Source organism: Plasmodium malariae (assembly GCF_900090045.1).
Source record: "Plasmodium malariae genome assembly, chromosome: 10".
NCBI lineage: Eukaryota > Apicomplexa > Aconoidasida > Haemosporida > Plasmodiidae > Plasmodium > Plasmodium malariae.
The window spans coordinates 1,068,133-1,083,975 of record NC_041784.1 but is presented as its reverse complement, the minus strand read 5'-3'; the positions used below and the strand labels follow the sequence as shown (position 1 = coordinate 1,083,975).

General features: G+C 30.6%; 1 protein-coding gene across 1 annotated transcript in view; it reads left to right on the top strand.

Annotated features, from left to right (window-relative positions):
• The window catches only part of PmUG01_10033200 (RNA pseudouridylate synthase, putative), a gene marked incomplete at both ends in the record, with an annotated part of 31,673 nt that extends 17,257 nt beyond the window's left edge, over nt 1–14,416 (top strand). The window contains one exon of the mRNA XM_029005526.1: nt 195–14,416. Within this exon, the coding sequence (XP_028862106.1) occupies nt 195–14,416 (14,222 nt within the window). The remainder of the gene's footprint in view (nt 1–194) is intronic.
• Between the last annotated feature and the right edge of the window lie 1,427 nt (nt 14,417–15,843).

Below are 15,843 nucleotides of genomic sequence, written 5' to 3'. Positions count from 1 at the left end.
ATATATATATATATATATGTATGTATGTATGGATGCGTGTGTATGTGTGTGTTTGGTCGTGTGTACGCATATTTTGTGTGTGCTTTTGCGTGCCCCCCCCTTTTGAATATTTCTACGCGCAGTTGTATTAACATATGCTTATATATTTTTTATTTTTTTTCTTTCCCCATCCCATTCCGCTTCTACCTCTACAGGAATCATCATTTGCTATGCCAAGCTGTTGTTGCAAGACTACATATTGAACTGGTTTATTCCGAAAATTAAGGAGAGGAAACTAATAAAAGAAGATGTGGAACTAAAATTAGAAGACATAAATGTTTACGAAGAATCGGAGTTGTATTGCTTAGAGAGGATAAGAAAGTTTTCTTGTAGTATAAAAAAATTATTAAAAAAATATAACAACACTATTGTTATACAAATTAAAAAGAGTTGTAGCATTAATAAAATAAATATAAAATGTATAGAATATTCAAAATTAAACAGAACAAACTACTGCTCCAGTTGTAGAAGTAATTACATATGTTTATGTGAAAAGATTGAAAAGGAGGAATTTAGAAAAAAAATGAATTACATAAAACAGCAGAATAAATTATTCAAAGCGCTTAAGGATAGCTATGAACTGAACGATGCTGAAGGAGGAGGATGGGAAAGGAACCAAGAAAATGGATGTAAAAACATATCGGAGGACGGGTTACACATGGACAGTGAGAACAAGGGTACCTGTTGTGACGGTAAAGATAACTCATTTAAAGGTGAGACAATCATAAACAACAGTAGCAATATTGTCGTTGGTCCTCTTAGTGGGGTACTAAAACAAGTAGATATAACAAGTGTACACGGTATTAAATGCGTTAGTGATGATAGTACCACTGATAGATTATTTGAAAATCCAGATTTAATGAACCATTTAGATATATTAGAAAACTCATATCGTTCAACCAATAGTTCAATTTTGTCCTTGTCAAGTGACAACATATCTAACTTTTCGGCAGATGATAATTCATTTTTAGACGAAATTGAAAATAATTTACCATTATATAAAAATGAATTAGCAGAACAGAAAATACTAGTACGTGGTGGTAGAAATAATGTACATGAAAAAAATTCATATAAATATATAAACAATATTTGTGTTGGTAAGTCTAATAAGAATAAGTATACAACCCAAACGGATGATAATAAAAATTATGGTGTGGCCTATGATATTGAAGAAATTTTGTTGACAGAGTTTGATAAGCTAAGTAAAGAAGATGTAACCAATGTGTATAATGTACACAAATTTTTTGAAAAAAATACAGATAATGCATACAATAAAATCATGCAACAAGATGCTTTGAGGAAAAAAGAAAATGCAAAGAAGTTCAAGTCAACATTTGAATTGAAAGAAACACGAGAAAATTTGACAAAAGGCGATGGAAAAAAAGTGAAAAATATAGAAAGAGATGAAAAGAATGGGGAGCACAAGTGTATGGTCAAAGAGGATATTATCAAGGGCAATCGCACAACAACTTGTGATGAAGGTAGTCTTGAATTTTCATTTAAACTACATGAAGGAGGTGCCATGGGGTTGGTTGATCCCACGCAAAATAAGGATGGTAGAGACAGTGCAAATAATACCGGTGTTGGAAGTATTAACGGCAGTAGTTGTATTAGTGGTGGACTTCTCACCAAATCTAAGGTGGAAGAACGTACAGAATGCGAATTGAAGCAGAATATTTCGAACAGTCATCAGAAGGAGGAAAGTGGAAAGTGTAAGGATAATCGTATTACTTATGATAGTCCTTTATTGTTAAACAGAAAAGAAGGGGTGGTTCACGAAAATACAATAGTCATCGGGCATACATCTGAGAAAGAGGGAGGAAAACGTAATGTTCAGCTAGGTGATAACAGTAGACTTGATGAGCAAAATGTTGGGAAAAAAATAAAGAAAGAAAATGAAAGGGAAAAGGAAAAGGAAAAATTAGAAGCAAACGAACGCATGAATGATAATAATTATGCAAATATAATCATCCAAGGAAAGAACAATAGCAATAACGATAATAGTAATAATAAGAGGAAAACTAAAAAGAAAAATGATAAAAGTAATATACAGAATAGTGATAATAATAAAAAGATTACTATGTATATTGGAGTGGGGGAAAAAGAATACCAGTATGATAAGGATAGCAGCAACAAAAAGGGTAGAAGTGACAGGAATGATAGTAGTAATAGAAACGATAGCAGCAATAGAAATGATAGTAGTAATAGAAACAATAGCAGCAACGTGAACAATTGCAGTAACAACAACGATGAGGAGAGCGAAGGAAATGACGACAGACATAAAGATAGCGATAAGAAGAAGAGCAATAGAAGTAGTAGTAGTAATAAGAAGAGCGAGAGGAAGGATAAGAATAAGAAGAGGAGCAATGAAAATAACAACGAAAGTGAGGAGGAAAAGGGTAAAAATAAAAGTATAAATAATAGAAGTAACGACAAAAGTAATGGAGGAATCAGTGAAAAGATTAACAACACGAGTAACAACAAATGTAACAGTTATGCGGGAAGAAAGTCAGAGGACGTAATAAACAATTATTTCAGTAAGAATGTAACTCAGTATATCGATAAAAATGATAAATTGGAAAATATTGCATCTTTTATATACAATGAACTAATCGAAATAACAAAAAAGAAATTAAAAAAAAATATTATACGAGTGGAAAATCTAGCGGTAGATAGTTATTTAAGTATAGGTGAAGAGTTTATAAATGTTATGAATGAAATAGTTTTAAAATTGAGTAGTAAGTATAGCTTAGAGGAAAATATGAAAAAACGTGGGAATAATGGTAGGAAGAATAATGCTAATAGGAAAGTAAAGGTAGCAGCTAACACGAAAAGAAGTGTTCACAGCCATAATAATAATAATAATGACAGTGGTGCATGCAAGGGAGTGGAGAAAAAGGTAATAAAAATTAACGTATATGACAATGAAAACGTTATTAAATTTATAAATATGTTAAAGAAAAAACTGATATATAAAATTCTCTTTCCTGATGCTACTACCGATAAAAGTAAAAGTAGAAATAAGAAAAATGTAAAGAAAAAAAAACAAGTAGACATCAAATATATATATGATATTTTCAAAAGGGAATATACATTCCATGATAAGATTTTAATACTTATACAACATCTATTAGACATTAATATACGAACAAATATCTTTTTATTTGTTTATCTCTTTGTGGGTAATTTTTTATCATTTGTGGATTTTGATTACATTTTAAACATTATAATTTATTATAATGATTATGTATATTATAATAAAGTTATTTTGGAGGATAATTTTTTTCCTGAAAATAATATTATGAACATGTCAGATATTTTTGAAAAAAATGAGGAAAATGTTCATAACAATAATGACAATTTGATTTTGTTCAATATTGTTGCGAGCAATTTAAGCAGCGATGACGTGCAAATTTGTTGCGGTAAAACAGGCATAATAGTAAAAAATGGTACCATAAGCCATGTGACGAACGAAAGAGAAATAGGCAGTGATAATTACTATAATGATAAGAAAAAGAGCAATGATAATAACAATAATGTGAGTTCTAGTGATAGAGAAAAACTGTCTAAGGAAATGGAGGATGAGGTAAAAGATAGGAAAAGCAGTGCTTTAACGAACAAGGAAGAGTACGCGGCAATAGAACAAGGTGCTCCGACGAGCGTTAAAAACAGCAGCTTAAAGGTAAGAGAGAAATGCGTTTTTGAGCAGAGCAATTATGGAGGTGGTAACCCTAATGAGGAGGGTGAGAAAAAGAAAAAGAAAAATGCGGAAGAGGAAACGGGGGACGATGTGCTAGTAAACATTAATATCTGCAAAATAATTTATATACTAATACTGATTAGCAATAAAAGAATCATTAATGAATTAAATAGAGAAAAATACATCAAAGAATTGAATGAAAATTATTACCTTCAAATTGATAAGTTGTATTATGAAATTTTAAATGATGATTATAGTAAACTTATAAAGGAAAATTTCTCCAGGGAGTTTGTTGAAAATTATATTAAAGATGTATCGTTTTTACAGAATTTAACAATTGATGAGTTAATAAATAACGAGGACTTGCACATAAGAGGGGACAATAACAATGCCCTTGCAAAGGACGTGGATGCGACACACGAGAGTAGCAATAATAGCAGTAGTAATAGCAATAGTAACAACAATTGTAATAGCACTTATAACAAGCTAAAGAAGCAAGTTAATAACACAGAAAGGAAAAGAGGAGGAGAACAGGAGGAGAACAAAAGAGAGGAGGAGGTAGTTATGTCGACTGAAAATGGAGTATCTATAATAAAAGAAAACGAAAATATGGATAATGAAAATATTTTAAAGAAATATATGAATAAACACAATTTTATAAAATTCAAGCTAAATTTCAAAATAGCAATTAAAAAAATTAAATATTTACTAGATGGAGGAGGGGTAGGTAATACATCCTTTTATTTTTTAATTTTTAAATACATGAATGATATCATAAACATAATACACGCTAGCGATTGTAAAGACAATGGAGGGGTATTGTTCGATATAACATCTCCTAGTATGTTGCACAGTTATGACAATACCCAACTACAACTAAGTGTTAAGGATATAGAGCAGTTGAAGGAAATTTACGATAACGTCATTGCGTATAGCAGTAGTGGTGCATGTGTTAATAACAGTGTTAGAAGTGGCAAATTGGGTATGCTAAAAGATGTGTACTTGTTGGCGTACTTATTGAATAGCGAAATATATAACCTACTGATGAAAACATATAACAGGAGGAGTAACGTTGGCACAGGTGTTATTAGGGAAAACGATGCGTTATCGAAAACAGGAAACATTATCATCATCAGCAGCGGAGGTATGAACAGCGATATCATCAACAATAATAATAGTAGTGCCACAATCGGTGAAATTGGCAGTAGTGGTGGCATCAAGGGGTACGTGGTAAAAAATGAAGTTACGGCGAGAGGTAACGAAATAAAAATAATTAGCCAAGGAAAGGGCTATCCCAACTCAGATGTACAAAATGAGAGTGGAAGTTGTAAAGTTGATAATAATAATAATAATAGTAATAATAATGATAATGATAATAATAATAGTAATAATAATGATAATGATAATAGTAATAATAATGATAATGATAATAGTAATAATAATGATAATAATAATAATAATGATAATGATAATGATAATGATAATAATAATGATAATGATAATGATAATGATAATGAGAATGATAATGATAATAATAATAATAATAATAATAATAATAATAATAATAATAATAATAATAATAATAATAATAAAAATGATAATAATAATAATAATGATAATAATTTGTGTGATAGAAAAGCAGCGTTAAAAATTGACCCATGTGCGACAGTGTATGAACAAGCGCCGTCAGTGAATAAGAATATGGCAAATTTAAAAAATAGTAACAACAATCCTTTACAGAGCGTGACAACACAAAATAATAAGAGTAAAAAAAGCGTCGTGATAGATGATAATAAAAGTAGTAGTTTGGCTGCTTACAGCGTAAGTGATATAATAGCAGTGAATGAAGATGCGAGATCAAGAAAGGTGAGTGATCAACTGTCCGTTGATAATGGGAAAAGTAGTGCTTTAAATTTTAATACAACGATTAGTAATAGTATTATTAGAAGTGGTACTAATGTGACTGCTAACAGTAGTTCAGGTAAGTATGTAAAGAAGAGTAAATTTAAAAGGATATATAATAAGGATATACCATATATATGTAATGAAGGGAAAACATGGATGGTGATATACAAACCGGCATATTACCATTGCTCAGCATATACTTCCCATAACAGATACAATTTTCTTGTTAATATAAATAAATATAGTGATTATTTTTATAATATATTAGAAAAGATATGTATGAAATGTAAAATAAAAACAAAATTTATGTGTATAGCATGTAAGGAGATGGAGAATATATGTTCCAAATGTGAAGGTATAGTAGCAAAATTTTGTAAAAAATGTAATCTGTTAATTAAAAAGAATAGAGATGTTTTGAAAATAATAAATAATATTTCTTTGAATGATGTAATATATAGTGGACGAGTAGAATCTTTTCATTTATTTATGATGAAATCATTTCCACACTTAGAAACAGTAAAGAAATGGCAAAAACTGGAATGTGGTTTATGCCACCGAATAGATTTAGAAACATCTGGTAGTTTAATTATTGCAAAAACGAAAGAAGCTAGAGATTTTCTTTTTGATCAATTTAGGAAAAGAAATGTATATAAAGAATATATTTTATTATGTCATGGAAGAATTAAAAAAAAAAAAGGATTTATTAATAAATCAATACAAACACATGAATATAACAATTTCCATAGTAAGAGTCATTTTAGTTTAGTAGTTAAAACAGGAGGTACTGATGCATACACGGAATATAACTGTGTAAAAGTTTTTAAGCTTAAACGACATATTGAGGAAATTATAAAAGAAGTCTTAGAAGGAAAGTACAACTGTAACAGTACTGTGAAAAAAGATATAAATAAAGAAATATATTGTAATGACTATTATAAATTTTTGGAGGACGAAAAGAGGAATGTTGTACATATTGTACAGAGATACCTTGTTGAGGATGAACTGTGTAGTAATAGATTTACCGGATCGACTGTGAGTTCACCTACCGCACCTTACACTGCAACTGCAGCAGGTGACTATAACATGGAAAAGAATAAGAACTCCCTTTATTTCATGCCAGAGGGGGATTACTCTTCCTATGTTCAGAAGAAGAAAAGCAACAATGTTGTGATAAACTACTACTCCGATTCGGAGCTACTGGAGGATAAGAAGAGAATGCAGAAAAGGGGTAAGAAGGGGAAAAGTGACAATGGGAAAAACGGAAATGGCAATGGCAGTGGTAATGGGGTAGAAAATTTAGATCAGGTGGACAACTTATCGGAGGAGGAGTTGAAAAACTTAAGTAAAAGAGAAGCACTAATACGAAGGCTAAATATATCGAAAATAAATAATAATGCGAAGGACAGAAATAGCAGATTCCCTTATCCGGTAATTAAAAGGAAGGTGTGTCATCACTTATGTTTTCGCTGTAACTTCATATCAGAGGAATATTTTCAAACGTTTTCAAAAGAAATAGAGAATTATACAAAGGAATTTACATTATGTAATGTAAAAATTCACACAGGTAGAACACATCAAATACGTGTACATATGAGGCACATAGGTCATCCATTAGTTTCAGATAAGAAATATTTAAATCCATCCCTAAGTAATTTAGACAAGTTTTGGTGTTTTCGAATGTTCTTACATTCAGTTATCTTAGAATTCAATAACCCTGATTATTATTTCCATAATTTAGGAGAAGATTTAAAAAAAAAAAAAAAAATGTATACTAGTAATAATTTGCACAAAATACCGGATAGAACTGTCAAGGCTATTTGCCCTCTAGCAAGCGATTTACAAACAGTACTTAACAACGAGTTAGAAATTGCTGAAAATTTAGAAGATGAAAATAGTTATATTAATAGAATTTTAAAAATGAATATTAATGATAAACGAAGTGAAGCTTTGAAAAATGCGAAACCAATTATCGAAGGACACCGAATGGAAAGCAGTAACAACGATCTAGGTAGAGATAACATGTTGTTCCATACACGTGAAGATAACGCTGAAAGGATAAGTGCACTAGGGGAAGGTTTAGAACAAAAAAGCTATTCAAAGGTGGACAGGCAAAAGATTGAGGAACACTCCGACCAGCTGCAAGGTGAAATAGACGACGAAGGGGACGAAGATGAAGATGAAGAAGATGAAGAAGAAGATGAAGAAGAAGATGAAGAAGAAGATGAAGAAGAAGATGAAGAAGATGAAGAAGACGAAGAAGACGAAGAAGAATTGGAGGGGGAAGGAGACTACGAAGCGGAAGAAAAAACCATTGGAGTGCAAAAAATCAAGCCCAAGCAAAGGAACAAAGAAATGGAAATAAATGACAAGGATTATGGATACAGCGACGATGTGGATGATATATGCAGGGAAAATGGGTCAGATTTGTTAGCAACACAAACTGTTGATGAAAAAAATGCATTAAAGAAACAAAAAGTACATAAAGGAGATGAATTATCAGATGTAGTAGTATCGGCAAAAAATAAAAAATTAACGAGTGAGGATAAAGCAATTTCAGCATCATATGGTAAGGAAAAGAATAAAGATATTCCTAAAAAATCAAAATTCAATGTGGTAGGAACTATACAAAAAAGTGAGGACCATTACGAAAAACGTAAAATTATGAGCAACATCATCCGATTAGTTGATAATAGTACAAATGAGAAACGAACTAGTAAAATCAAAGAAAAGGAAAAGGAAAACGAAAAAAAAAAAGAAAAGGAAAAGAAAAGAGAAAAGGAAAAAAAAAGAGAAGGAGATGAGATAGAAGTTGACGAATCAGATAAAGCAGAACTGATAAAAATTCTTACAAGCACAAGAAATGCAAACAAAAAAGTGCAAACATTAAACGCAGGTGAATTTTTCCAAGAGAAAAAGAAAATAACATCCAACGGTGATATTAAAAGGAGCATTAATAATTATAATAAAAATGATATGGACAAGGTACTACGGCACGATAAGCATCATATATGTAACTACAGTGATGAAAGAGATATCAATACGAAGCTAAAGACAGATTTTCATTTTCTCACGAACGAAGTAAAAATAGTTATTGACAGTATCATAAGGAATAGCTTTATTTTTAAAGTCTTTTTTTATTTTTCAAAATTGAAAAAAACATTATTCTATATATTAAATGCTTTAGGGAAAGAGACAACAACAAAGGAGAAACAAAAGAATTACGTTGAAATGAACATAGTAGAAGAGTTGTCAAAATATACCAATGAAAATGATGATAAAGTACCAGTAGAATTTGTGTATCAATTAATCATTTGTATAACACATTTGTTTAAAAAGAATATACGAGCGAAAAAGAGGGGCAATGGTCTTATTATATACACACTTAAAAAGCACCTAAAGTACTATAAGACTACCGATATGGTTATTACCACTACGACCGTGGGAGCTACTCCTTCTGCAACTGCTTATAATGGTGTTTCCCCCAGAGCGCACATACCTAACAGCAAGAAAGAGAATATATTTGTTTTTCTTCACAATATTCTGTACAATTTGAATTATGCCTTAAAGGAGTACGGGTTTAACCCATGTGAAGACTTAAAAAATCAAATAGAACGTAAGTGTAAAAGCCTATTCTTAAAAATTACGAATATACTTGCCATTATAATGAAGAGTTTTAATGCTGAAATATATTTAAAGAAAAACTTTAAGAGTGTTATGAAAAACAAAAAAAAAATTGTTACCTTAAACTCTGTGGAGCAGTTCTTTTTGTTGTACAAATTCTACCAAGAAAGAAAAGAAGCTTCTGATGAGAAGAGGAGAAAAAAGAAAAGGAAAATTACAAACAAAAGTGATAGTTACTTAATCGAGGAAATTAAAAAGGTATTTTCCCGAGTATATGAGAGTGATAAAGATGTTGATGAAGAAGTTGATGTAGGTATAGATGTGAAAGTTGATGTGGATGATATCGATTCGAGCAAACGGGGTAGAACGAAGGGGGACGTAGAAATTGAACATGCAAATGTAGGTAAGGAAAAGGAGAAAATAAAAGTAGAAGAAGGGAAGATAAAGAAAAACATTCACAAGAGCAATAGTCGTAGCAACAGCAGCAGTGGCAGTAGCAATAGCAGCAGTGGCAGTAGCAATAGCAGTAACAGCTTCAACATGGGTATGAAGAGTAACATGTTTAGTAAAAAAGAAGAGGAGGAGAAAGTATTAACACCAAATGATAATGTACAGGCAAAAATGGATAGTACTAGTAGTAATAATAACGTTAAATCAAATGAGGGTCTTATCGCACCTAGGATAATTAATTATGATAATTACGAAAATGAACCGGTTGATAAAATTGCGAAAGGAGGAGATTATAACAGTGCCAGTAACAATAATAACAAGAATACAAACAATAATAATAACAGTAATAATAATAGCTGTAGTAGTAATAGTAGTAGTGCAAGACTTGGCAATAATGGCACTCAACTTGATACGAGTAACCGACTCATCCATAATTCATATCAGCAGATGAAAAGGAATTTCAAGGAGGAGATAGAAATACCTGACGTGGTGAGAGAGACTCAGCAGTTAGTGTGTCAGAGCAAAGAAAGTAACATACCATGTTCCTCCGTAAAAAAAGATGCATTATATCGTGTTGGTTACGATTTAGCTGATTTAGCGAATAATAATTTATTGCCACCTGACTATGTACATAATAATAGTAATAATGACATTCACAGCAGTTTAATGAGCATTAAAAACTGTAATAATGAGAAAGCAAATATAGAAATGAAAAGTAACTTTGTGAATATTGACATGGACAAGAACCGACGAGAAAACAGTACCTTCTTTGCAATTATGGAAAACAAGAATAATGTGCTCGGTAATAACAACCACGATAATTTTGTTGATGGATTTAAAAAAAGTATGTCAAAAGAAATTATTATGAACGGTGTAGGAGAAAAGTTTAACATGAATAATAACAGTGTTATGAGAAGCAGCATAGACAACTGCTTGAATGGCGGTGTGAATAGCAGAATGAATAGTGGCATGCATAGCAGTGTAAATTGCAGCGTAAATAGTAATGTGAACATGCGCACATCCAAAGATCCCAATGACAGTATTTCCAACGAAGGGGATGAAAATATTTATGACATTTTCATGAAAGAGATAGAGAATATAAAGAATGAAACAAAAATATGTGAAGAGAATTACGAAAAAGAAATGATGGAAATAAAAAATAAAAAAAGTGAAATAAGATATATAAAAGAAAGTAAGATAAATGATGAAATCAATCAATATTTTTCAGATATAAATTTAAAAAATTCCACTATTATTTTATTAAATGCATATCAAATATATGGTTTGAATGTATTTATAAAATTACTAGTGTATGAGAATGACATTACATATGTGAATGATTTTAAAAAACAAGATGAAGCCAATATTGAATTTTTTATAAATCTTTCTATTGATAAAATATTTGATTATTTATTAGTAAAAAATATTATATCAAATATTAATATAAAAAATTTAAAATTGAAATTTATTCAAGGGCAAAATACATTTGAGGAAATAAGAAAAGACGCAGACCACCTTATTAGAGAAAATATAAATGAACATAATTTTTTTTATATTCTTTGGAAAAATACAAAAATAAATGATATATATAAAAGAAAACAAATAATTTATAACTTTTTGATAAAATTAATTGATAAAATTGTTCAGAAATATTTGATTAGTGAATATATTGCTATTAGGAAAAATGAAATTTTAGAAATTATGTACAAAATGTTACATAAAAATAAGAAAAATGTTGTACATACCAAAGAACAACACCCATCCTCATGTGCCTATTATGAAAGCAATCATGACATTCGTTATGCAGGAAAGCAAGCAAAAGCAGATGGTACCATCGATAACCAATACCCAAGCAACTATCACGTGCAAAGCACCAATATTGGAAGTAATGTTAGTGGCAGTATAATCGGCTGTATCAGTGGTAACGTTGGTGATAATATGAACGGCAAGGTATGTTTCGGAGGGAGGGAATACATCACTAGTGGCAACATAAACAACGCTAACTGTAACATCGAAAGGAGGAATATGTATAATGATCAAAAGACTATGAAGGAGGAGAATTGCCATCATGTGTCTTACCCGAATATACACGAAAATGTAAAGAGCAATATGTATTTTAGTAACCTAAATAAATTTTATGATATATACAGTAAATTAAACTACAATAATAATGATGGGAACATAATGATGGGGGGTCTAAGCAATGTGAGTGGTGTGTATAATAACATAAGCAATGCAAACAGGGATGGAAATATTGGCAGAAATGTCAACAATAATATTCTACTTGAAAAGAACAAAATGAGTAAAAATAATTCTTATAATGATGTGAATATGAATATGAATGCAAATGTGAACGAAGTTCAGTTAAAGGATAAGTTATACAACGATATGTACGATGCTAATAATAATTATAAGAGCAACTCCTTCTGCATAAATAATTTAAGCCATTATCAAACTTCACACCAGGCACTAACAAACAAGGGTAGTAACAATCCTAGTAGTAATTCCATGAATTTTAATTGCACTTGTAATCATGGGAAACCGTCTAATTATTTAAACATTTCGAATGACAGCAAGCTGGGTAACTACAGAGGCAGCAGCAACAGTAACAGTAATAGTAGCAGTAAAATTAAGAAAGAAATGTATAATGATAATTACTCCATATTTTTTAATCATGACAGGGATCAGAATCACTTTTATGAAATAGAAGAAAAAAAAAATATACACAAAAAAGGGGAGAATGAATTGCTGGCAAATTTTGGCACTATTAACGATTTGGCTAGTTTATATATGGGCAGTAATAAAATTCCAAAAAATAGTAGTAACACTAACTGTGTAGGTAAGGGTAGTAGTGGAAGTGGTGGTAGTCATGGTAACTGTAGAAGTAATAGCTTGTCATTCCTTGATAACTTTAAGAGTTCAATACAACAGCTGATAAGCGATAAGAGAGAAAAAGGTGAACTAGGAAACGAACTTGAGGATAAGCTGATAGAAGAGCATACTTTACAACTGGGGGGTGAATATAAAGGAAACGAAAAAAATAATAATGTTAATAAAATAAATTTTTTCGAAAATTTTATGAACAGTTCATACGATAATAAAATTGGCAACACGGCAAACATAGTAAATATGGCAAAACTTGATGGTAATAGTAATGGCAATGGTAGTAATGTCGATTGTGATGGACATAGTTTTGACTGTGTTAACTTATTCACTGGCATGAAAGAAAGTCATAGGGAAAAACTGAAGGGGAAAAAGGAACAAAAGGATAAAAAGGAGCAAGAAATAGATATTAGTCAAATTAAAGATAAGATGTGTGGGTACACGTTTAACAACAATATGGACAGCGGTGCAGGAAGTAACAGTAGCATCGCTGGTGGTAATAATAACATGGGAGATGGTAGTCGCAGAAATAGCATTATTGGCGGAAACTATGTGGATGGAGATAAACACTTGAACAGTCAGGTGCCGAATAAAATTTCAAAACATTTTAGGAGTACAATATCAGAAATATTTTACAATAAAAATTTAAATGCATTGAATGAAGAGAAAGATAACATAAATGGAGTAATTAATAGCAGTGACACGTTATTTAACTACTCCAATTTTGATGATCCAAATAAGAGCCTAAATAAGAGTGCAGATAAGAACGTAAGTAAGTGCATAAATAAGAACGTAAATATGAGTGTGAATATGAATGAACATAGTAACAATAACGTGAATGAAAACATAGATAGCAAGTACCTTGAACTGTTCAATAATATTACTGATAGTTTTATATGTCCCAATAATAATGTATTAAATAAGAAAAATCATATTTTGAATGAGTACAAAGATGATAACATATTTAACGTAACAACATCAAATGCTGCTATAAATCATATGAAAATGAAACATACACATGCTTATTTAATTAATAACAATAATAATCATACATCAGCAAGTTTTATGAACGAGCCATCATATGTTCCATCCTTCAATAATTTGGAGCATTTAGAAAAAAAGGCACAGGACGTTAACACCGCAAAACCGTTACCATTTAGTAGGTTAGGAGTAGATGCCCACACATTGAACTACCTGGGAGATAATAATGTTAATATCACTTGTAATAGTAGTAATGCAGTTAGTAATGGTAACAGTAATAGTGTCAATAATAATGCCATTGGAAGTACCATTAACAGTAATAGTGGAAGATCAAACATAAACATGAGCAGTAATATGCAAAACTTGAAGTACGCGCAATTTTTTAAGAACAGTATTCCTTATGGAAGTGAGAATGGAAAAAGCCTTAGTGAATCAAATATCATGAATATCTTATCTGATTTTAACAATATGGACGGCCTCAAAATAATGAGCAATAACAACAGTGACACAGATGATGCTTTCCAATTTGATAGCAACAGTTTAAATATAAACAACAATAAAAGAAATGTGTTGTCTAAGTTTAATATATATAATCAGGAAAACAATAATAAAATGGGCGATCAAAGCAACAGAAGTGATAGTAATAATTATCCTCATCTTAATAATCATAATAATAATAGTAGTAGTAAGATGTGTGGAGGAAATGAAAATAACGTGTACATGTCAAGCAGCTTCAGTAACATGTATGACAGTAAAGTCAATTCTATGTTTTATAAAAAGTACTGCAATTCAAAGGGATTTATTAATATTAGAAAGGAAGAAAAAGAAGACATGTGAGATAGGGGAGATTAGTATTAAAGAAATACTTTCAGCCTATTGGATAAAAGTTGTATGCATAAAAGGTATTAGCGGAAAGGCAAACAAATGTAACAGAATAATAATACCATGATCAACATGCACATAGATGCCAGCGAAAATTTTTGCTTTTTCGAAGCAACACATATGAATTAATCTGTCAAGTGTACAAAAAAGGTGAAACATAGAAATACCGAATAACTGCATTTTGAGATCCTACATAGATGTAAGAAGTGTATATGAGGACATATCGACAGCAATAACGACGGCAGTAACGCTAGTAATAATAGCAGTACCAGAAATGTAATTAAAGTAGTACGAATGTGAATAACAATACGGATATGATTACTCGTGAAAATATTTTGAAGTATAATTTTTTGGTATAATATAATTTTGAATAATATGTATGTAAGCATGCGCAAATGCGGAGTTAAAATCTTGATCTGAGCGACAGAAGCGGAAAGCTTTATATATACATATTTATATATTACGCGCCAGTGGAAGAAAAGCTTTGATTAGAAGCCGCTTGCTGTCCGAAGTGTGCTGCAGTATGAACAGTTCAGTGAACATGGACCCACTTAACATAACAGCTACGTAGAGAGTAAAGTGTGCCATCAATAGTGATGGTGTCACTAGTATAGTAGCAGGAAGAAAGAGCAAATAACCAGCAATAAAACTATTAATAATAGTTGAAATTAGCCGTGGCAATTTGTAAAACAGTTCAACATAACGCGCGTGATAAAAAAAAAAGAAAAAAAAAAGTAAAACAGATGGACGAATAGATAAATAAGTGCAAAATAGAGGAAGCGCACATATATTATATATGTATATATGTTGTGTGCCCCACGTTCAAATTATATCGTATTTGTGAACATACTTAAATTCGTGTTTTGATTTAGCGTCAGACGACAGATTATTAAAATGGGACGAAGTGAACAACATAAAAAATTCCGAAAAAAAGCATAAAATTTTAAGGCAACATAAATACGAATAATTAAATGTTCATTACGTAGTGTCATGTTTTATTATGAATAAAAGTTAAGGGTTTTTATTTTCCATATATCCATTATTATATTTCTGCATTATGCCTTCTCTGAGTATGATAAAGGTAAAAGGGATGATGAAGTGGGGATTTGTATGTGTACTTTTATTTTGGAAGCGAGAAAAACAGGAAAAATAAAAAAATAAAAAAATTAAAAAAATAAAAAAATAAAAAAATAAAAAAATAAAAAAATAAAAAAATAAAAAAATACATGTATATATATATACACGCATACATACTTAGATACCTATATGTATGTATGTATGTATGTGTATTCATGAATATTTTACACACAATAGCATCAATGACGTAATTTTTTTTCACATTTAAAATATTTTTTTTTTTTTTTTGTATGTATGTATGTATG